The sequence below is a fragment of the Camellia sinensis genome, chromosome 13, assembly GCF_055761805.1.
Source record: "Camellia sinensis isolate YWXY chromosome 13, ASM5576180v1, whole genome shotgun sequence".
Classification (NCBI taxonomy): Eukaryota; Viridiplantae; Streptophyta; class Magnoliopsida; order Ericales; family Theaceae; genus Camellia; species Camellia sinensis.
This window is the reverse complement of record NC_138973.1, coordinates 8,648,764-8,674,132: the sequence shown is the minus strand read 5'-3', so window position 1 is coordinate 8,674,132 and position 25,369 is coordinate 8,648,764. Positions and strand designations below refer to the sequence as shown.

Here is a 25,369-nt window from a genome sequence, read left to right as displayed (position 1 = left end):
TTCATCTGTTCTTCTGTTTTTGCCCGGTAATCACTGTTTACGCACTGGGTTTGAACTCCAATAGTAGAATAGTAGTCCAGATTTACTGAATTTATAATGGCATATGTCAATGTTTAGATTTTGGTATATAAATTTCTTGGCTTTCAAGAAGTCAATTTATTCCATGCTATTTGATTGCTGTTTTCTTTAAGAAGATTTTATGGGTATGTTTCTTGTTTCTTATGTGGTATTTATGCATGCAGGAATGGATGGTCTTGGATTGGGGCTTATTTTGCACCACAAGACTGTTAAGGATTCTCTTTATTTTGAACATCTATTTCGATTTTTTTTTTCATTTGAACTGAATTTTCTCCATAGAAATTCTCAACCCAGAGAAAATTCAGTTCAAATGAAAAAAAAATTGAAATAGATGTTCTGTGAGCTAAATTACCAGAGAAATTCTCAACCCAGAGAAAATTCTCAACCTAGAGAAAATTCAGTTCCATTGCCAAATACTCCTGGAAGCTTGCAATTCATTACAGGGACACACACAGCTGGAGCAAAAATACTATTACTAAAGCAACCGCCTCTCTGGGTTTCAAATTTGAAGCTTCCAAGCTCCATCCCATCCCATCCCTCCCAATGTTTTTTTTCTCTTTTTTGGTCAAACTCTCCCAATGTTCAAGGTTATATATAGTTCCATGTTTCCATTCTATATTCTTTAGTTTTACTACCCATATATATATATATATATATGAGGAAGAGGATCAAACCCAGTGAAATTTATTGAGATAAGTCAGTGAAATTTCAAAAAAGCAAACTCAGAGAAATTTGTTTAATATATGTATATATAAGTTGCTATTGTTGCTTATTCACTCAATGAAATGATCTTCTCTCTCTGCTTTGAACTGAAATTTCTCTGGATTGGTGAAGAGAAATTTTCTTGTTTGAACTGAAATTTCTTTGGGTTGGTCCAGAGAAATTCTCGGGTTTAAACTAAATTTTCTCTAGTTTGGTCCAGAGAAATTCTATGATTTGAACTGAAATTTCTCTAAGTTGATCCAGAGAAATTCTCTAGTTTTGATTGAACTAGTCCTCAATGTTGTCCAGATTCGAAGGATGGACTTTCATAACGTTCTTGGCCTTCTTCACCTTCCTTCTAGTAGGTTGGTTTCTTCTTGGTACTTCTTCAGGAATTTGATCCAGTTGTAGCCTTATGGTGTGTACCAACTTTAGTTTAACAATTGCTTGTGGATTTCATGTATGATGTTACCTAAAATCACCATAAAATACTCTGATTTGCACCATTTTGGGAATTGGATGAGACATTTTCAAAATATAGAAAATCAAAAAAATTGAACAAACCAGAAATTTCTCTGGTTTGAAATTTCTCCGGATGGAAATTTCTTTGGGTTGAAATTTCTTTGGACAGATTTTCTCTAGACCAGAATTTCTCTGGATCAAATTGAGAGACCTTAGACATTATGAAAATATTAGATGTCCTTTATACTATAAAGTCTTAATACCAGGGACCCTAAAAAAAAACCCCTAAATTATATACATATATATATATATAAATAGTTTGATTTGATTAGTCTGATTTGATTTTAAACCATAACCTTAACTATAAGGTTATGAATTAAACTGTGAAATATAATTCGACTGCTACAAAAATGAGTCATTTAAAGCTATGTTTGGTTTTGACTTTTTAGCTAAAAAAACACAAAAAAGAAAATTAACTACGTAAGCTAATAAGATAAAATGTCATATTCAAACCATAATCATTACACTTTGTCTCTCACAAAAGTCAAAAAAGTCAAAAACAAAAACCAAACGAGACTAAAAAAGTCAAATTAAAATAGCCAAAAAGTCAAAAAATCAGATTATTTTAATTCCTCCCAAACGAAGACTAAGCTTGACTTGTATTTTAATTCATTAAAAACTCATTTCAGCTCAATTTTCTTGTTATGTAACCGTTTGGGAAGCAGGTTTGTAGGCTTTTTTGGCTATTTTAACCACAAAAGACAAAATAGGCTATTTTAGCCACAACCAACAAAACATCACATCCAACTCATAATTATTATACTATTCTCTCGCAAAAAAAGTCAAAAAAGCCAAAAAACCCTTCCCAAACCAAGTTTTTTAGCCCAGGCTAAAATAGCCAAAAAGTCAAAAAACCAACCCACTTTCCAAACCAACCCTAAGTGAATCACGTGCAATGCAAAAAACTAGAGTGACAAACAAAATGAATCATAACATTTTTTTTGTTGTAAAAAAATATTAGTGCTGTATTTGAAATATAAATTTGTGCCAAAAAAAAAAAAAGGAAAAGAAATGGAAAGAGAAGTTTTAAAAATAAAAAAATTTATTTCATGCACTATAGTTCCTTCTCTTTCAAGAATTCAAACACAAGTTACAAAATTTTCTTATAATAATTAGATATAAAGAGGAAATCACACTTTCAATACAAGATTTTAGGTTAACAAAACTCATAAAAAAGCACAATGAAAGTTAGAACAGTTTCACCAAACTGAAGACTTCCATTCCAGCATGCTATAACATCTGATAAATCAGAAACATCCCTCTCCTCTAAAAAATAAAAAATAAAAAAACCATTTTTTTCCAACTTTTTGTATTGACAATTGAATGCATATATTGTTATTATGGTATTTCACAAAAAAAAAAAAAAAAAAAAAAAATCTTATTCCTAATTGTTCAGAGAATATTAAGCCAAAAATTGAAATATACCATTATTATATATATCTTCCAACCAAGAAACAACAACAATGATCAAATACCTTCTTAAAAGTAAATTCAGTGATTGGAATATCCAGAATTTGGCACTTTCATATTTGGTAGCAACTAGTAAAATACATGCCACAGTAGGCAAACCAAGTTGAGATGAGCTTGGAATGAGCATGAAGAAATTACCGATACTTCTTTCATCTTTTTAAGTAATATTCAGCTGAATGGGTTGGCTCAAGATCTTTGGTATCTATCCGAACTAGACGAAAAAATGGGATCACTTCTTATGGACTCATTGTGAATGATTCCCATCTTGTTCATATAGCCTAGTAGGAGTAGAAAGCATGATGGTTTCTGACGGGATGGATCCTCATGGACAAAAAACGATTGTTGTCAATCTAGGGAGAATTGATTTGACAACAATGAGTATTCTTTGTATGTTTTCATCATAATGGTTGTCATTCTGAATTTCAATGAATCTTGCCTGCAAGAAAGATTATCCAATGAATAACTAAACCAAAAAAAAAAAAAAATACCAACATCAATTTGACAAAATGAATTCACTTGCAAATGAATAACATAAATTACTGACTCAAACCCGCACTACCAAGAACGTTAGCAGAAGCCTTGCCATCGCACCAAGCTGCCCTTTTTTCAAGTAAATATATAGCATATTTCATTCATTCATATAGTAATATACATTATATGTGGCAACATTGGCTCCAATAAAATTATTGAAGATGTATACACTACAAGAAAAAGCATTTTTGCCGACCACTTTTAGCTACCAAAACTAATTTAGTCGCCAAAAGTCACGGAATTGGCTACCAAAAATAATATTAGTCGGCAAAAGTCAACTTTTTAGCTACTAATTTTTTTTAGTAGGGGAATGTTGATTATTGGCGACTAAAAAAAATTTAGTAGCTAAAAATATTACAATTGGTGACTAAAAAACTTTTTAGTAGCTAAACATATCACAATTGGCGACTAAAAGAAAATTTAGTAGCCGTAGAGGTACCTTTAGCTACTAAATTATTTGGTAGCCGAATGAAAATAAAAAAATTAATTTTTAATCTTTGCCGACCAAAATTTGGGTCGCCAAATGTTAACTTTCGGCGACAAAATTCCGTTTAGTCGCCAAAGACCCACTTTTGGCTACTAAATTAATTGGTAGCCGAATGAAAATAAAAAAATTAATTTTTAATCTTTGCTGACAAAAATTTTGGTCGCCAAATGTTAACTTTCGGCGACAAAATTCCGTTTAGTCGCCAAAGACCCACTTTTGGCTGCTAAATTATTTGGTAGCCGAATGAAAATAAAAAAATTAATTTTTAATCTTTGCCGACCAAAATTTTGGTCGCCAAATATTAACTTTCGGCGACAAAATTCCGTTTAGTCGCCAAAGACCCACTTTTGGCTGCTAAATTATTTGGTAGCCGAATGAAAATAAAAAAATTAATTTTTAATCTTTGCCGACCAAAATTTTGGTCGCCAAATATTAACTTTCGGCGACAAAATTCCGTTTAGTCGCCAAAGACCCACTTTTGGCTACTAAATTATTTGGTAGCCGAATGAAAATAAAAAAATTAATTTTTAATCTTTGCCGACCAAAATTTTGGTCGCCAAATGTTAACTTTCGGCGACAAAATTCCGTTTAGTCGCCAAAGACCTACCTTTAGCTACTAAATTATTTGGTAGCCGAATGAAAATAAAAAAATTAACAAAATAGTTATTTTATTTTATTAATAACAATACCATTAGTCTCCACTTGAAAATTTGACTAAACAAAATAGTTATTTTTATTTTTATTTTTATTTTTAGGTTGTACACCCACCATCCAAAATTATTAATATCTTATTTTATTTTTTATTATCTCAAAATATTAATTTTTTAAAAAAATTAATTATTAAAATAATATGAATTTCTTATTTTGTCCTTTTTTTAAATCCATTAATAATACAAAAAGTACAATTATGACAATTGATATTTCTAAAAAAATATACTATCAAAAGGTAATTTTGAAAAATTAATATTTTTAAAATGTAATAATTGTATTATAAAAAGAAATTAAATTCTGAAAATAGACTATTATTTTTAGATGGAAGAAGTTGTCGGCTTTTATTTGATGGGTTGAACACATCTTTTAATAATTGGGCCCTCACGCGAAAGGTATGCTAAAATGGGCAACTTGTTATTGGCTGTTTGTCGATAGTTTTACATTGCAAAAATTTAAAGGCATAGTTACAGGTCAGTCTGATGAATTTAATTTTTAATAATAAATTTATTATTTTTAAAAAGTACAATTAAACTATTTATACTTTTTACATCATCATATTTCAATAACACTAATAAATTAAGAATAAATCAAAATTCACAAATAAAAGACAAAATATCCCAATTATTTATCATTTTAATAAATTTTTCAATATTATTACCAATACTAATGAAATAATCATTTTACAGACACAAAACATATATTTAAAAAGTTTTAAAAAAATTTCATTATCAAAACGAAGGCTAAGTGTGTAAAAAAAATTCACTCATGACTTATGAGTAAATAAATCTGATTTGTAAGACTTATTTTTAAATTTATACTTTCTAAATATTTCTAAATTTTGTAATTTTTTTTTCACAAACTGAGTCATAAAACTCCAATAAAGTAAAAAGTATAAACAATAAATAAAATTAAAAAATATTAATTTAACAAGCCTGATCTATTTTTCACATCTCTAAAAAAATTAGCAGCAAATATTTTCACAAAATTTTATCTTAATTTGAAATTCCCTCTCAAATTGGGGATTCCCCCCAAAATTTTGCCCTAACCCTTCTCTGTTTCTCATCTTACTCTCACACACAACTCCTTCTCATTCCTCACTACAAGAAAAGTGGGTATATGAGACGGAACTATTTGCGACGGCACACTTTGTCGCTCATCACTCTGTCTGTTTCTCTGTCTCTCTATCTCTTTTCTCTATTCGTCTCTCACTCATCTCTCTCTCTCACTACCCATCTTCTCTACCACATTTACCACTACTGCAAATGCCATTCAACTACCACCACTCTTCTCTTTCTCTCTTTTACTCATCACTCTTCTTTCTCTGTCTGTTTGTCTATCTGTCTGCGTGTCTTTCGTTCATCTTTCTTCTCTCTATCTCTCTCATTTGTCTTCTTTCTATGTCTCTCTCGCTCATCTCTATTCTCTCTATCTCGCTCATCTCTTTTCTATCTCTGTCTCTCTCGGTCATCTCTCTTTTCTCTCTCTCTGTCTCTCTCACTCATCTATGTTCTCTCTATCTCTCTATTTTTCTATTCTCTCTCTCGTTCATCTCTTTTCGCTCTCTTTCTATATATCTCTCTCATCTCTTGTTTCTCTCTATTTTTCTATATGTCTCTCCCTATCTCTTTCTCCCTCTGTCTCTCTCTAAATCTCTTTATCTCTCTCTCACTTATCACTCTTCTCTCTTTCTTTCTCTCTCTGTGTCTGTTTATCTGTCTCTCACTCTTCTCTCTCTCTCTCTCTCTCTTTCTTTCTATGTGTCTATGTATCTGTTTATCTCTCTCCCCCATTATGTTCACATTGCTCACTCTCTCCCTCATCTCTATGTCTCTCTGTGTCTCTCACTCATCTATCTATTCTTTCATATCTTTTCTCTCTCTGTCTCTTTCGCTCATCTCTCTTCTCTTTATCTCTCTCGCTCATCTCTCTTCTCTCTATCTTTCTCTCTGTCTCTCTCGTTCATCTCTCTTCTCTTTATGTCTCTATTGTTCATCTCTCTTCTCTCTGTCTCTCTCGTCCAGCTCTCTTCTCTCTATGTTTCTTTTCTGTCTATCACTCTCTCTCACCACCCATCTCCTCTACCACCTTCGCTACTACTGCAAACACCATTCCACCACCACTATTACTTCTACTGTCGCCACTTCACCTCTACGACTACCATTACTACTACTATCGCCACCACTCCACTACCACCACTACTACTACTGCTACTACTACTACCATTACCTCTCTTTCACCCCTGCCACTCTATTTACACTACCACTACCACAGCTTCACCACTAATCTCTTTCGCCATCACCATCACCATCACCACCACCACCACCATCATCTCTTATCCACCAACTTCACTACTGCTGCCGCTCATTTTCCTCTACCACAAAAAATTAGTTCATGATATTTAGTAATAAAAAAAAAAGGCCGCAGAAAAATATTTTTTATTGACTACAGAAAATTAATAATAATAATATTTTTTTTCATTAAAATAAAAATAAAACAAATAAATTTTCAATCTTAATATCTAAAAAAAAAATTAAAAAAAAATTCATTAACTACAAAAAAATATATATATTTTAACAAAAAATAAATTTATTTAATTATTTTTTTATTTTTATTTTTATTTTTCATCCCCGCCCCTAAATTAATTTCCATTCCCGCTCCCCCCTTTATTTTTTTCCCATTCCCGCTTCCACACCCCCTCCCAAAAAAAAAGAAATCCCTAAATCTCAAACCCAAAAAATCCCTATCTCTTCTTCCCCCCTCTCTCTCTCTATCTCTCTCTCGAGAGATCGATGGCGAGCGGCGGCAGACGAGGGCCAGCCGACAGTAGCCGAAGCGCCAGCCGAGATCAGAGACCTCTTCGACCGAACCCCGATTGGAGCTCTCCGGTAGAGCTACTTCAAAGCTACACCAAACCTGAGGCTTCTATCTGGGCAAGGTAATGTTTCTGTCTCTATTCCTCTTCTCTCTCTATTCACGGTTTTGGAGGTTTTGTGAATGATACCTCTAACTTGGGTAATGTTTCTGTTTTTTTAACAGTTATGTTTGATTATGTGTGGTTCAATTTTCAGGATTTTAACAATGTTAATTAGTCTAGAATTTTTTGTTTTTGTTTTGTGCAAGTAGATTTCATGTTAATCTTTCAGTGGTTTTACTTAATGGTAGTTAAGAAATGAAGCTTACTGTATAAAAAAAGATGATTCTTGCTCTTTATATCAAAACTGTAAATTTGGGGATTGTAGATGATTCATGTATGTGTTTTTTTAAAGTAATGGTCCAATTCGTAATTTGGGAATTTATTGATATTATTATTCTTTGATTTTTGGGTATGAAAGAGGAAAGAATTTAATAGTTATCACGTGTGCTTTAGTTATGATGTTTGTGCTATCAGTCCCATTTCATTCATGGATACAAAAAAAAAAAATTGAACTTTTCATTATAGTATATTGATTTTTTTTAAGTATATTTGTTTTGTTCAATTTGTATATTTCATTATAGTGTTTGAAACTTGCGAAATTCAATGAAATAAATGAAAAAAACATACTATTTTTGGTCATTAATTTTTTTGCCTTTCCCTATCTATAAAAATTAGAATTAAAATTTTTTTGTTAAGTTTCTAATTTTTCTCTATAATTTTAGAATTTAGAATTATACTAAAAAAACATCGTGCCTTTAGGCACGGGCATACGCTAGTCATCATACATATATCTATTGAGTATATATGTTTTTATTTTATTTTATTTTTTGATGTATATAGATATAGGATTTTGGAGGGGATTTGAGAAAAAATTAGAGATGATTGGGGTTCAGAAGGAGTCTTAAAGGATGAAGAGGCTCTTTGTTTAGATGCAACACATTATGGAAATGTTGCAAGGTTTATTAATCATAGGTAAGTTCAACAAAACACAGAAGCGCATATGCCCTTGTGGCTTCCTCTTAATTATTAATGTGTTCTGATCCTTGTTGGTTGTTCCTCAGTCATTAACATTTGGTTTTACTCTGAAATTATCATAACTGATGTGTATATGTATATGATGGTAAGTTTTCATTTTCATCCATTAAGTTTTCATCCATTTTCATTGTCATCTACTCTTTTTTTCCCCCTCATTTGGTTGTGTTTGTTTCCTGAGAAATGTGTGATGGTGTTCGGTGTTTTGCAGATACAGGAAGTGATCCGAGGTACCAAGGACACACTTTCTCTAGCTCAGGTTTGTTTACTCTCTCCAATGTTTGTCAAAATTTACTTACTAATTTTAGTTTTTGGTATGTGGGAAATTGAGAGATGTGAAAAGTTTTTGTTTTGTCCCTTTTAGGTCTCAAATTTGTAATTCACCAATTCATCTTCGACGAGAACATGTTCGGATTGCTGAAATCATGGCCTCGAAAATCTCAATTTTTTGATGAAGAGGTATGTTGTTAGATGGTGTAGCTGGCATTAACTAGAAATTTACAGCTGAAATTGGTGAATCTTTTGACTACACTGCGATGTGTACTGTTTTCAAAATAATAAAGACGAAATAACTAACAAATATAGGACAATTGAAGATGTTATGTTAAGACATTTTATGGGAAGAACTTGGTGTAAGATGTTATGGGAAGAAATTTTAACACTAGTCTCAAATTTCAGTAGCGTAATAATTGAGCCACATCTACTATGTAATCACCACTTAAGGCAAAACAAAAGCAATACTAATGTACTAAAAAATGAAGAGAAGGTTGGAGGAGATGAACAAGTTCACATCTTCATTTCATTATTATGTTTGGTATGCAATTAGGTGCTAAGCTTTCCTCTGTTCTTTCTTTACACTACCATTGAGAATATGCTCATTTTTCTTTCAATTCCTAGATGATGAAGAACAAGAAACCAGCTAAGCTCCCAATGAGGCTACTAGGCACTGTTTTTTTCTTTTTCTTTTTTCTCTATGCAAAAACCTATGTTAGTTAAACCTATGTTATGTAATAACTGTATTAATTTGTTTTCTATCCAAACTTGGATCGGATAGATGTTAGTTGTTGCTGTAAAGTGAGAAAATTAGAAAGATTAATAACAGAGGATGAAATGATTGATAACCATAGAGATGTGGACAGCAAAGTAGGTTTATTTTCTGTAAGGTTGTCATAGGTGTTTTCTATTATTTAGATGGTTTTATATATATTCTATCAACATAATTGTTGAATTAATCATTGAGAAATGAGTTATAATTGATAATGTAAATAGAGTCTTAATGCTCAAATGACTAACGACATTCATGGCAAGGTAATAATTCAGTAAATAGAGTCTTAATGCTCATAGACAAAGTCTTACCATAATGTAAATAGAGTCCAGAAGATATATGGCAAGGTAATTGATAATGTAAATAGAGTCTTAATGGCAAGGTAACGACATTCATGGCAAGGTAATTGATAATGTAAATAGTCTTAATGCTCATAGACAAAGTCTGACCATAATCTCTTTTTTGGCGTTATTTGTTCAGCTTGCATAATTCAGTTTTATAAAAGGGGTTAGTGGAATTGTTTGATTATCACTAGGAATTTTGAATCTTTTTTTTTGCTTCTTTTCTTTTCTTTTCTTTTCAGTTTGAATAAAGAATTCCTATCTTATCCTGTTTTTGAAACTCATGTTGTTAGGGTGGGGCTTGGTAATGCCCTCTTTTCTGTCTATCCATGTTTTTGTTCTTTTGTTTTTGTTTTTGCATAAAACAAAATAAAAAACAATATTTGGTACATCATACATATGTTTTTAAAAATATAAAATGAGATTAAGAAAAAATGTCCAGCGAGTGGAGGGAGGAGGTACGCAGGGGATAGGGAATGAAAAATTCTATTGAAAATAATATTTTTTCTTCAGATTTTGAAATTGAAAATTGTTGTCTTTTTTTTGGAAACTAAAACAGTTCTCAGATGTGTTTTTTCATTTATAGTTTTAAAAATTCTTAAAAAAAAAAACTGGGCCCTAGAAGATTTGAGTCCTAATATTGTTCCAGACTTATTTTAGATCTTGTGATGGATGTAAACCTCCTTCCGAACAAATTGTCCTACAATTGGCATTTGATTAAGTGCAACTTTGGATCTTGTGACCATTCTGGTTGAATAAGTTGGTATGATTCCTTTTATTTATTTTTTTGTTAGTGCACATCATCCAATAGTGATTTCCCTATAAGCCATGCTAGTCAACTTTCAAATCCGTTCCTTAGTTTGCCGCTTGAATTTGGAAAATGTGAATCATGTGGTGCTGCGGAACCCGGGACATGCGAAGGTATTTTTCATGTTTTAATCCTTTTTATTTTCTGATTACACTGAGAAGTTTGAATGGTCATGACCGCTGGACACATTGAAGTATTGCTAAAGTTTTGTTAATTTTTTTACCTTTCAGGTCACTTTGGGTATATAGAATTACCAATTCCAGTATATCATCCTTCCCATGTGAGCGAACTAAAGCGGTTGTTGAGCTTGGTTTGCTTTAAGTGCTTGAAGTTGAGAAGTGGGAAGGTAATGGATATGTTTATAGAAGGCTCCACGTAAAATCTATTTGTCATAAGTAATTAAATCCTTTTGCTTTCTTGATTGAGAGAGTAGCAGATTATTGTGTTCTGTTATGGAAAGTATAAGTTTCTGCCACTACATCCTCAGAAGTCATGCTCTGCCACTAATATTAACTTCAATACTGTTTACTCCTCTTAGGACTGCCAACATTGCTTTATACTTGTCTTTATAAGTTTCTATTACTTTTTTGGGGTTTATTAGTTTGCATGCTTCTATTACACTTCGTGCCATATCCACTGCAGCTTGTTGCACAGAATCCTGCTTTCTTTGTGTCTTTTCATTGCTCCTTGATATTTGATTTCCTCTCTTATGTGGTGAAACATAATGTCACTAAGATATATGCCTATGCTAGTTGCTCATACTATTGTTTTGTGCTTGGACCAATTTATGCAGATGGAAGTATTTGTCTGGATATTCTACAAAATCAGTGGAGTCCAATATATATAGTTGCTATACTGACATCTATCCAGGTAAAGTCTGGCTTAAGAGTGATTCCAGAATATGCCAACAGATGGTTTGGCGCGTTGATTGAGAAAGGTAAAGTCTTGGAGTGTGCACCGATTCTGACAAAAATGGGCGAAAGAGATCCAAAACCAGATGCCATGAGCTATGATATTGTGATTAGGGGGCTTTGCAAGGAAAGTAATTTCGACATGAGTGTTGAATTACTGGGTCAGATGTTGAGGTATAATGTTAGTGTTACTCCTGTACTGAAGCAGTTTTTAAATGAAGAATTTGGGAAAGTAGGCCGAGGTGAGGAGATTGAGAGACTTTTAGCAATGAGGGGGCAGGGTTATTATCGACCATCAGGGCCATCAGGACCCCCTCGAATGCCAGGACCTGTAGGAGTATGATTTGAGGTACAATATCACAATTTGAAGTGCCTATTCTTATGTCTGTGATCTTTGATTTGGGCAAGATAAACTCTAAATTATTCATATATACTGAGTGTCTCATTGTGCCACAAGTATGAGGTGTTTAGTTGCACTTAAGCTGTGATATTGAGGTAGTTTTTTTTGGCAGGGAGTCAATTAATGTTATTGAAGTCTGGTTGTGGCCACTGAGTCTCTTGCTTATGTTTTTCACCTGTCTAATCTGGTGATTAAATTATTGTTGTTGGGACCTCTCCATATTTATTGAAGATGTTTTAATTGATAAATTATTATTAGGACCATATTGCTTTTGGTTGTATGTATATGTGCACATTGCACAATTTGTTTCTGGTGCTACAAGTGAGGCATTTTTGGTACAAAACAAATAGGCTAACAGGCATAGGAAAGATAGCACTGGGGTAGATTTATTGTGCTATTTGAAGTACAATCGTGTGTAGTGTTTTGAGATGCTGTGTTGTTTTGTTTTTGCATGTAATGCTGATGGATGAAAATTTGAAATGTTTTGTGTGCCTATAATGGTGTTTGCTATTCTGTTGTTGGTTATAAGTGCGGCTTTTATTTTATCATATAAAAACATGGAGTGTTTACTTATTTTTTGTAGGCGTTATTTTTTTCTTATAAAAACATCAAATGTAGTGTGGAATAAGAACATTAAAAAAATATCTAAGTTCGTTCTTGCTGAGTCATGGGGGAAATTGCCATTATGTGAGGATACCTGATGTTCTTTTGTCATTGCAAATTAAGGATCATCCCAGTTGATACTATGTTCCAAGATTTCTTGAATGATTTGAACTTTCTTGAGTACATGTTAGGTGGGTCCTTGGGTTGTTACAAAAGGGTTTTCTCGGAAATGGCAATATTTGCCGAAATGGCATATTCTGGAATCACTCTTAAGCCAGTCCAATCAGTGGATACTCTTAAATTATTGACGTTGGTTATTCATGTATTATGTATGGATTTAAATCATGGTTATTCATGTATTATGTTGAATGCTTTAATGGTTGATAATATATTTTAGTGTTGATGGATTATATTGTTTATACAGGGTACATGTAATATAAATGAATACAGGTTGTTTACAAATTTTTTTTTTTTTAAAAAAAAAAAAACAGAAAAGTATTTGGCCACCAAATGTTTTGGTAGCCAAATAGGTAATCAAAAGTTTTGGCTACTAATAATTTAGTAGCAAAAACATAACCCAAAATGTTTTTGCCACCAAATAATTAGTAGCTAAAAAATTTGAGAATGAGAGAAATAAACTATTGGCTACTGAATTTTTTAGTCACGGAAAAAAGAGTATCATTTGGCGACTAAAATTTTTGGTGGCAAAAAGTAAAGAAATGAATCTTAATAGGTTTTTGGCTACGAATAGTTTTAGTCGGCAAAAGTCACTACGCCTAAGGTAGAACTTTTAGTGACTAAATGGTTAGTAGCCAAAAGTTTAATAAAATGAAAAATAATATTTTTGGCGACTAAATTCTTTAGTCCCTAAATGTAGTAATGTTGTGACTAAAACTTATTCCCGACAAAAAGTTTTAGTCGCTGAAAATTTAATTTATTTTATTTGAACACTTTTGGCGACTAAATATTTAGTCGCCAAAACATACCCTTTCCCGACTACTCAGAGTTTGGTAGCCGAATGTTCACTTTTGGCGACTAATATTTTAGTCGCCAAAAGATAACCTTTGCCGACTAACCAGAGTTTAGTAGCCAAAACGTTCACTTTCAGCGACCAAAAATAGTTTAGTCGCCAATACTATCGCCGACAGGGTATAGGCGACTAGTTTGGCGACAAAATATTTTAGTCGCTAATTGTTTCGGCGACCAAAAATGGGGCTTTTGGCGACCAATATTTTGGTCGCCAAAAGTGACATTTCCTGTAGTGATATGAGGCCCAAGTCTCGGATTGATTCTCAAGACAGAATCAAACTGAATTCATCGGTTCTACCAAAGCAATACCTTTCAAAACTGAACTGAAGACATCAGGGAAAACATAAAATCAAGCCCAACCAAACAGGAAAACTAGATAATATAGTCATGATGCTTCTAATAGCAGAATGTGATTCTTTTATTGACTATGACACTTGATTTATTATTATTATCAATCTTCTCATACACCACCATCATCACAATATTAGCTATTAATTGTACTTAGTTTTGCTTATTTTCCAAATTAAGTGGTAGCTATTAGTAAATTCTGTTTGGACACAAAATGATAAGCAATTCTTTTAATCAAACAGATTTGATCATATACATGCGAACTTATAGTGCTGGGGAAAAATAAAAGAACTAAGAAAAGAAGCAAGAGAGTACGAAAAGAACTAATGCACTCATTCTCATGTTTGGTTTATTAAAAAGGGCAGAACTGTACATTCCAAATGGAATCAACATTTATCAATTTAGAAGAATGATCATTCTGTTGGGAGAATAGCGCCATTCTATTCCTATCAAAGACCATTCTAGTGAATCAAACACTATCTAATAAATGAAATACTCAACTTAATGGTGTACTCATTTAGGCAAATAAACAATTGGAATCACCATTCACCTATTTAGGAGAATGAACATTCTATTGGGATGCCGAAGAATATCAATTTTATTATTGCCAAAAAGCAGTTAGTGAACCAAACATTGCCAAAGAAATGAAGAGAATCAACTTAACAGCACTCATTTAGGCAAATAACCAATCTCACTTTTCTTTTTTTTCCCCCCAGTTAACCATTTCCTTATTTTGAGGCAATGTGTTTGATTAAATGTAGAGTTAATTACATCAAGAATCCCTTGACTATTAGCGAATATTAGCTTATCCTTATCCCTCTCATTTATGAACCTACACATTTTGATCCCTTCATCAACTATAAAAATGTAATTCAACCCTAAATGAACTAAAAATGGAAGTGAGAACTGAAGTAAAAAAAATGAGCAATGACACACAAAAGAAAGGAAAAATAAAACAAGTCTGAACTAGAGATTTTGCAGGAGGAAAAAAAAATGAAAAGCTTCAAACTTAACATGGATGCGAAAAACTTCAAAACCTGAATTCAACTGACCTGTGAAATTCTTGCTCATTGAGAAATGTCTACAATATCACGATCAACTAGGAAGACATCAGCAAACACCACTCGTCTGCTTAAAATTACATTTTTGCATTGCAAATATGGGCTCCAAGCAATAGATTAATCAGACTGCCAAAAAAAACTGTAAGGATGAAAAATTAATGCATATAGTGGATAAATGCCAATGGTAAAGAGACACCCAAAAAAAAAAAAAAAACGTTTTATAATTTTTTTACATGTGTCGAACCATATTGGCCAAGGGCATTGCTTCATACAATGATAAAATCCTTGGCTGCTAAGCCAAGAGTGAATTAATAAGAGTGTATGATGTTATTGTCAATGAAAATGCTAACTGGAACATTAATAAACATAATTACTACATTTTTTGATCAGCAAAAAGAGAATCTTTATTGATGCAAAAACCATACAAAAAAGAGATTACATCAAAAAAGGAGGGGGAGAGCAGCAAGCTAGCACACCCCAGGAGTTTGGTGAGGAACCAAACCCAAGGAGAAGAAAAACATTAATAAATCCAATCTATATATTATTTTTTGATTAAATTCATTGTTGTAATTCATAATTAGTGTGGCATGGAGGGCTTGTTTGTTATTTCCAAATTCATTATAGGGAAACCAAACTATAGTAGTGCTATCTTCTTCCACTGCAGGAAAATCGACTTTTAAAACGCCACTATAGGTACTGAAAACGTCGCTAATTCTTTTTGTGACGTTTAGTACCAAACGCCAAAGAGCGGCCGTTGCTATAGCTTTATGGCGTTTGGAAAACGTCGGTACATTAGTATAGGCGGCATTTTTAAAAACACCGCCAAATGTCCTACCCTAACTGTACTGTGACATCACTATAACATTTAGCGACGTTTTGAAACGCCGTCAAACACATTTATACATTTTAAAAATCTAACCGTTGGAATAGGGATATAGTGACGTTCAAAAAACGCCGCCATAGCCTTTTTTTTATTTTATTTTTATTTTTGAAGTTGTGCTAATTTTATATGGTTGAAAAAAATACCTGTCATAAACAATTATTAAGAACTAATAATTGATGTTTATTAAAATAATAAATATACTAAGTTTGAAAACAAAATTAAAAATAAAAAACAATGCAATAAAATGTGATACATGTACAATTACAGAATATATCTAGACACAAAATATATTAGAAATCCGTGAGGATTTATTTACAAAGTCAGGCTTGAAAACTCAAGTAGAAAGCAAAGAAGACATCCACACTCCTAATGACACAATACCGATAGTAGCAAAAGCTTGGCCCAGTTCATAAACAAAATTTTCTTTCTGAACGAGGCAAACTTTGCCAATTTGTCCTCCTGCAAAAAGTCATAGCCAAGACCAAATTAGAAAGGTTAATATCAGTACAATAGATTGACACATTAGATTAGAATGGAAAACATTAGATTAAATTTCATTTACTAATATCAGTACAAACCAACTTCATATATATACACATTTAAGTCCAAAAACCAACCAAACAAGACAAACAAGGAAAAAAAAAATAATCAATTTAACAGAAACATATAACTCATTTAGGTGCTAACCAAAATTGAGTGGATGCATCAAGAATTCACATCCTGTCAACAAATACAAACCACTTTGATATATATATACATACACATTTAAAGAGGTCCACGTACTCCATGAAATCTGACATGTGCATCTCTGTTTAGTTGAGACAGCATGTACCGACTACATAGCGCTTACAATACAGTGCTTGAGAAATTTGCATGGATCTATTTGCTACAGCAGCAAGTGTGGCTTCATTTAACCGAAGATTGGAACTTCGGCATCACCGGTTGAACTTCTTGTATGGTGATGCCAATGAGGTTGTTGTGGCTGATTCAAGCTGTAGTTGCACTGCTTGGTTGTTCCCTTAGCTTCCTCTTTGGATGACACTGCAGCGAGGAGATCTATTCCACCCGAATCCACCTTACTGAACATGAGGTTAGCAACAGCCCTGTCAATGGAATTCGTCTCTGATTCCATAGTTTTCGTGTCCTCCAGCCTGAGAGAATAGAATTAGCCTTGTGAATATCTGTCGTTGCAACAAGAACACCAACACCATTGTTCTCATGACAAAATGAAACTTCATCATTTGACATGTATAAAAATGCAAAACCCTACACGCACAGAAAGTTTGTGTGCACAAAATGCAGCGATTTGTACATTTTGTGAGACATTGGTGGATACTGTGTGCGTAAACTTTTATGCACATATCATTGCTGATGCAATTGTATTTAACATGAAGGAAAATAATAAATGATGCAGTAGAAAATTTTAAGAGAAGCAAAGATGACAACATGAGCTTCAGGAAGAGGAGAATAAAACAGGTTATCCTGATTGCCAAATTATGACTATTTTCATAGATCAAGGCATTTATGCTGTTAGTAAAGGAAATTGTAGCAGAGTTTCAGAGTACATTGAATAAGAAACTCCAAAACATTAGATTAGAGAGATGTGTGTATGTTGAAATATACCAAAGAGAAAAGACAATAAAATATGATTTCCACAATTCTTTAAGAACATTAACTACACTGCAAATGTTGGCTATCGCTACACTGCAGATATGTTCTCATATCATGTGAAGCTATCATTCCATCCAAAAAACGTAAATGATAGATCACATTGTGCACTCTGTTAGAAACTCTACCACATACTACCTAAACTAATCATGACAGGTAATAAAACACTATGAGTCTATGAGTGTCATGTTCAGCATAATCTATACTACTTATTTACCCTTAATAAGAGGAATTTTGCACATAATATCACAAAGAAAATACAAAGAATTTCAATGATGAGTACGGAATTAAATGTTTACTTCACAAATCCCAAAACCCATAAATTCATATATAAGGGCATATTTTATACTATTATTAGAAGGTAACACCTTAATTGATGTCCCTGGCAGATTTTTAGCATGCCTGAATTACCCCATGCTCAAACATCTTTGCATAATTCTAGAATGCCGAAAAACAAAGATAAAACAGTTAATTAAGGTCTTCAAACTTCAACATTAAGAATGAATAGCAATACAAGGAAGTCAGTTCCTATAGCTGTTTATTGTATCAACATCACATGTTGCTGAATCCAGGACACTGAACTGGTCCACCAGCTGCAGGACACACTTTCCAAACACCATCAACAGCAACCTAAAAAGAAGTAAAGAAGTTCACAGTTACATTGGAATATCACATAAAAAACTGACAACATGCAGTTCGAAAGTGAGTCCTTAACTCATTGCTGAACATAAATGAAGAAACGATGTGGCTCAGTCGATCATGATTAGGAATATTTTATAATTTAAAGATAATTATACTTTTGCAAAGGAATTGATTTTTCAATGTAAAGACAATTTTTCCATAATGGTCCTAAAAGAGATGGTATCAGTAGCATTCTTTGAAGGAAATAAATTCAAAATCGAACACGTACAATGTTTGGTTGCAGCCATTCTATTCAACATAAATGAGCTCAGAATCATTGTATTAAAAACTAAAGTTAAAGGTCCAAATTATACCTCCAGCAAATTATTTATACACCTGTGCTGATAACAACCATTTCCTTGGGTCATGGAACCCCTTACAAACCCAGTCCGTACTAATGATGAGGCCATACACCTACAAGAATGAACAGAAGTTATGCCAATGCAGAATTCAAATGTGAGAATCTGAAAAAAGTTCCATAAGCATATCTCACCTTGAGCTATGTCTTCTCACCTCACCCAACATTCTGTCAGGTGCTCGAGCACTATTCATGTCTGTGCATGATTGCATGATCCATCAGAATAAGCTACATAATAAGTGCAATAGTCAGCTAATGACGACTGCCCACCTGCGATGGCCAAGAATGGAAGTCAATATTCTATAATGGTTATTATTGTACATATTTAAACCAAACATGACTATCTAAATTTAAGTGATCACCAGCTGGAAGTGGAACATCTGAACTTAGCATAAGAAATTAGTGTACAAAAAACTTGCTAGAGTTTTGAATCTTTCCAGCAAGTCACAAGCAAAATCAACTACTGTCTGGAAGAGGACAGATGTCAGAGGGAATCCAAGCTTTAGCAAGATTCTAACATGTCATTTAATTTAGGGTATATTACACTGATCTCCCAGCAAACTCCACAACTTCGAAAAAATTACAGTGACCTCCCTTTTAGAGAGGTTAAAGGGACCGGAACAAATGAAGATGGTGTGAAGACACAAAGATAAATAAGGAAAAATTATACATTTCATTGTAAAAGATATGACATCATCATTTTTCCATCTACATGACTAACAAATTTCTTATGAAAATGAGGCTCAGTGCTATGTGAATTAAAACCTTAAGAGAGTCCAATGTGATTATGCTAAACTAACATGTGTGTTTGATGTATAGCCAAAATTACTTTCACAGGATACTCATAATAGCAAGAATTCAAAAATGTATGCTCACCAGGCAAATTTTGAAATCTATGGAGTGGAAAATCAGAGGAAAACCATCATGTCAACATATTTTCCAGCGATGGTTCTGGTTGCTACCAGTCCAGTTGCCAAAGCAGCACCGAATAAAGCATGCAATCTCACACAATAATACTTTGCCATAAAGATCTTCATCTTGTCCTATAAGAATGAAGTCTCAATACCACAATAGAGAACTAATCCAATTCAGCTATAAAAAGAGTAACAACTAATCCAATCCAATTCAGCTGACAAATTTAAGGATTGATTTAGAAGTTTAGAAACTGTTGGAAATATTTTTGAAGCCACAAAACTTTATGTTCTTTTAATCTAAAAGTTCTGTCCCTAATGGAGAAAGACACTACAATGTCTATATAAGACATTGGAGTTCTTTAGTTTTGAATAATTTATTTTGTTTTCCCTCTATTGTTTTTCTTTGATTATATTCATATATTTATAGGCAACTTCGATGATAGACAATTCATTGACCTTTCAGTGATTTGAGTTGTATCTTGAAGGTGTCATTGTCTGCTAATACCTTATCATGGGGAGGCAATAACAACTTTAGGAAAGCAATTACGTGCCTCTCATAATCATAAGCCAAATTTATCTGCTTTACTTTTGATTTGCATTTTTACAGTGTATTTATTGATTTTCTGTGATCATGATATTTATGGGGGTACCAGGGATAAAAACTTAAAGCTGGGTTACGCGGATCATCTTCTGGGATATTTCGTTCAACTTTCCCAACAAGGTCAGCACCAACATCAGCTGCTTTCGTGTATATACCTCCTCCAACTCTGCCAAATAACGCCATTGAAGAACCCCCAAGACCATAACCGGTTATAGATTCATAAAGTCCCTCCCAATCATCCCCATAGTAGAGTTTAAAAAGATTGACAGAGACATAAAGAACCAAAAGGCCATTGGCAGCTAGAAGGAATCCAATTACCCCACCAGAGCGAAAAGCTGTTATAAATGCTGTCCCGACACCCTTTCTTGCTTCTAAAGTGGTTCTGGCATTAGCATAGGTTGCGATTTTCATTCCAAGAAAACCGGAGAGTACAGAAGTGAGAGCGCCAAGCAAGAAGGCAATTGTGGTCAAGATGGCATTGGCAAGGGCCGGTTTACAAAGGTTTCCTTGATTATATGTGCATGGTTCACTTTTGGTGTTGAATCCATTTACCGATCCAAGGAAAATGAACATGATAGCACCAAACACAACCGTGAAGATGCTAAGGTACTTGTATTGAGTAAATAGAAATGATGTTGCTCCTGGGAACATTCGACGCACCAAAGTAAGTTTAGGTAAGATTATGAGATTTCTACACATAAGAAATTATTAGTTTTGGGGAAAAATGTTTATTGGTTTTACATTGAAATTTTCAATTGTTAATCAAAATAGTTAACATGTGCTGATAAGTATGAAATTGTACATATATACACATGTCAAGGTCCATGTATGGATTAAGGTTTCTAGGAAAATTATTGTACTCAATCAGAATTATGATCAAAATACAAACAAACAAAAAAAAATCAGAATTACTCATGTCAGAAATCCTACTTCTCATCCTTTTACGTCTGCAACCAGCTTCATTATTGGTTTTTTTGGTCTTCAGTTCTCTTTTTTCAATTTTTATTTTATTTTTACTTATTAGGGACTTGTAGTCTAAAAGCACCTAAAAACTTAATAAACAAAGGAATGAAAATTGGAAAAGTCAACTAAAGATTAAAATTTAAAAAAAAAAAAAAATTGATTTAATTGAAAAGCAGTTTTTAAGCACTTTTGTCTTTAGTGTAATTTTTTCAATTTCCATTCAATTTTTAAAAATATTTTAGAGACTTTTAAACTAAAAGTCCCTAAAAATGGGAAAAAATTAAATGAAAATTGAAAATGTCCTCTAAAAACAATAGCCGATTAAAAAGGCAGATTTTTCATAGGTATGCCAAAAAAAAGAAAAAATGGGGGGCCTAACCACCTAGAGAAAAAACAAGATAAAGATATAGTGTAAGAGTTCCCCAAAAATCTATGATTTGCAGGAAAACAAGAAGACTGAAAAGAGTTTTTGTGAATGGTAAGTTGCATCAAAATAGAGGACAAAATAAAGAAACTTCCTTTTTTTTATAAGGATTTGTATTGTTTTTAAAAGTTTATTGGACCATTTTAGCATATGATCCAACTGAATTCATGGCCTACTTACAAATATGTAAGAGAAGGAATTAAATTTCTATTGATAAAAATTTGCACCAAAATCTTCATAGTCACATGTACAATATCTGAAGGACACAACCGTGAATGCAGTCTTCAATAGAACATATTAGAATGTGCAGATCAAGTAAAGTTGGTAAATCCGAAGCATAAAAACACAAAGAAAAAGCCCAGGAACACAGAATCGGACACAACCTTCTCATATGAGGTGGGTTCCGTCTTTTTGTGTGAGAGTTGTGTCCAGTTCTGAGATTGGTTTTTGTGTAAGTAAAAAAAACTTAAACACAAAATAATAAAACCAGTAGTGCCTTGTATAGTGATGCCCCCAAAATCACTTGTTATATAAAAGTCATGTCTTAATTGTTTAGTTTTACATATTTTTGAGTTGGGGAAGGGAGTGAAATCTTTGTGTTTAACAACTATAGTATTATCACAATGATCAGTCGACAAAGGAGGCATAATCATGCAACAAAAGTTAAGGAAAATGGTGATGAAAGCTAGTAACATCATATTTGAACAATCACATTGTATTTTCAAGGTTACTCACTAGAGGAATATAATTTATCTATGAATATGGAGATCTAGTTGTTCAAACACATATCTGTATAGCAATTGAAAAGGTGGGGGAAAGGAAACATGTAAAACCAAGAACAATAAAACAAAACATATATAGGAAAACAATCATTGTTGAAAAAAGCAGCAAATTCTGTTTCAAAACAAAAAAAAAAATAATAATAAATGACATAATTTGGATACTTGATCTGTCAATGAAAAGGAGGATTGAAAGACTTTTTTTAAAAAAAAATAAGCATACCCTAAGATTAAAACACAAAAACAAGTAAAATGATCACAACAGAACAATAAAGAACCAAATTGAAAGTTTTTAAACAGAAATTGAAGTAATCACAATGAAACTAAATGCCCCAATTTGAACAACACAAATGGACCAAAAATCAATCATGCCGAATTCCATTAATCACAATGCAACAAGGCACAAGAACTTATGGAGAGAGAAAGAGTTGACCAACAGAAATGGCATTTTGAATCTCAGCACGCTTGGCAATAGCCTCCTCAGAGTCATTACCCTCCTGTGGTTCATCTTCTTCGATCAACCTGTCCTTATATCCATCCAAACCAGACCCAATTACCCTCACCTTTGACACCAAAACCACTGAAACAAAGCAAACACAATCCCCACTAAAGCAGCCACAGGTATCACAATCTGTGTTAGGTTCTCACCCATCAAACCCATTTCAAAATCACTCCCAAATGTGTTATGTTTTTGGAAACTACGAGTCTATGGTGGCTTGTTTTGAAGAACATACACAAATTTTGAAACTAGAACAAGAGAAGAGAACCTATATATCTATTATCCAAAGGGTATAATAAAATTAGTGGCTCTACTTTGCATTGGGTCCCTATTTAGAAATTTGATAAACAAAAACAAAAACAAGGTTGGTTTGATTGACAGATAGGCCAGTGGTGGTTTTATTCCATGGAAGCTGCTTGAAAAAAAAAGGTAGGTTTGATTATCAGGTAGCCATTTCACATTTGGTGGTATTTACCAATTTTACTTTGAATTGAATAGATACTTCTACCCAAATTCCACCTTCCTTGTTAAGACCTCATTATCATTTAATTATGCAAAGTTTGAAAATTCCATCTCTCCAGATAAGAGGAGGTTCCATTTGTTCGACAAATAACAGATGCAAATCAGCCTTAAACTTTATTAACTTGCCCCTCTGAAATGCATTAAGCCACTGCTAACATATCAAATCGCAAACAAAGGGACTGAAATGTAATCAAAACAACATTTAAACAATTGAGATATTTAAGCACAACAAATAGTAAAGTTGCGATAGAAATGATGATATGACACACAATCTGACCTCACATCCAAACCCTAGGAGGAGATTCAAGACTGTAAACCCTAGGAGAAGAATCAGCGGAATGAAGATTTTGAGAGAAAGAGAGAGAACTTCGACATCGAAATCGAGATTGTAGACAGTAGTGCTCACCTTAGTAGACGATGCAGATGATGGTGGTGGTGGTGGTGGAGCTTCGAAATCGAGAGAGAGAGAGAGAGAACTTCGAAATCACTTTAAGGGTTTAGAGAGAGCGAGCGAGCGAGATTCATACACTGGTGTTTCTCAGATTTGAGTGAGTGAAAGTGAGAAGAAGGGTTTCTCAGATTAGAATGAGGGTTTGAAGAGGGAGAGAGAGCGCGTGAGAGTGGGATACATTCGTAGGCGTTTCCAAACGGGTTAAACGGTACCGTTTTATTAAATTAAAATGTGAGATACATTCGAAGGCGTTTTTAACAGGTTAAACGTTATCGTTTTATTAAATTAAATTGCGACGTTTATAAAAAGTTGTTAAATATTAAAAAATGTGAGGTTTAAAAAAATGCCGTTAAAAAAATGCCATTATATCATACATTTCCTGTTGTGTTCTTTTTTTAACAAATTTGTAACGCCCTCAAAATAACAACATTAAACCCATCAGATAAGACATGCATTTACATATAAACTAACCACATTCCTTTATTCATTAGAGTTCCATTACATAAGTATTACATGTTAACATCATAACAAAATGCCCTACGAGCTTACAGCTTTCCAAGTTAACACTTGGTTACAACAAAAGAGTACTAACTCGTTTACACATAAAGCCCTTGGCTTGAAGTTACATGTAATACATCAAAAGTAAAACAACAAAACATGTCCGCCTCTAGCATCCCAAGCTATGTCCTTGGAGGTGGCATGCTTCCTGCACCTGAAAATGATATTCCCATATAGGGTGAGCCACAGCCCAGTAGAAATACACTAAACCAACCATGAACAATGACTAAAATATTAGCAATTGATAGATGGTCAACACTGATACAATCACATAAATCATATATTTATGTCAAACGACTTATGAGTCTAAGTTACCTTTCATTTTCCCTTTTTCAACAGATAAGCATGCTAGCTCTATCATCATTTCCACAGATATGTATAAAAACTATATCTCACATTCAGATAAGCATAAAAGCTATATCTACATCCTCAAAAGATATGTATAACAACAATATCCACAGATAAGCATTAAAGCTATATCCACACATCACAAAGATAAGCATATAAGCTCTATCTTCACTTCTTTAGACAAGCATATGAGCTGTATCTACGGAGTTCATCCCCTATCTTCTCCCATCACTATCCGGTTTAGAGGTACATCCCCTATCTTCCCCTAAACCGCGGAGTACATCCCCTTTCTCCTCCTCTACACATAACGTATACAAACACAATGGTTCTATATACAATCACCCGATACATACAGTTAATGTATTCTATCAACTGTCAAGTTCCATGACACATTTCATTGATTAGTTTCAGTTTGCCTAATCATCATGCATTGTCTACAACAATCACGACTATCCTCCTCCGATAGCCCAAAGTAGTTATTTCTAAACAGAAAATAAATGCACAAATGGATATTCAATCAACATTTCATTTCCTCATTTCTCCCAATTAATTATCCCAATTTAATTCAACAATGTAATTAGGCCATTTTCCATAATTACCATTTCAACCCTTAGGTCCCATTTTCATCAATGGTTTAACATTCATTCAATTTTTCTATGCCAAACATGCATCCAGATTTATTATGAATAAAACCCCAACTTTTGTAAAATTACACAAAAGCCCCAAA

At 33.2% G+C, this 25,369-nt stretch overlaps 1 protein-coding gene and 1 long non-coding RNA gene across 2 annotated transcripts; one reads left to right on the top strand and one right to left on the bottom strand.

The window, feature by feature from the left end:
- The first annotated feature begins 8,182 nt into the window (after window positions 1–8,182).
- On the top strand, window positions 8,183–12,215 carry LOC145805923 (uncharacterized). Its single transcript, XR_014348228.1, has 2 exons — window positions 8,183–10,754; window positions 10,872–12,215. It is a non-coding gene; the product is annotated as an uncharacterized LOC145805923 (long non-coding RNA).
- Window positions 12,216–16,081: 3,866 nt separating this feature from the next.
- On the bottom strand, window positions 16,082–23,739 carry LOC114323753 (pyrophosphate-energized vacuolar membrane proton pump 1). Its single transcript, XM_082901383.1, has 7 exons — window positions 23,692–23,739; window positions 22,698–22,786; window positions 19,460–20,739; window positions 18,719–18,853; window positions 18,540–18,639; window positions 16,638–18,174; window positions 16,082–16,335 (listed from the first exon to the last, which is right to left on the bottom strand). Exon 3 carries the CDS (start codon window positions 20,669–20,671, stop codon window positions 20,099–20,101), a length of 573 nt encoding a protein of 190 aa, XP_082757509.1. The 5' UTR covers window positions 20,672–20,739; window positions 22,698–22,786; window positions 23,692–23,739; the 3' UTR covers window positions 16,082–16,335; window positions 16,638–18,174; window positions 18,540–18,639; window positions 18,719–18,853; window positions 19,460–20,098.
- Window positions 23,740–25,369: the final 1,630 nt, after the last annotated feature.

What these genes read in the sequence shown, in the direction of transcription:
- LOC114323753 (XM_082901383.1), bottom strand. Translation starts at nt 20,671, where the DNA reads ATGTTCATTTTCCTTGGATCGGTAAATGGATTCAACACCAAAAGTGAA.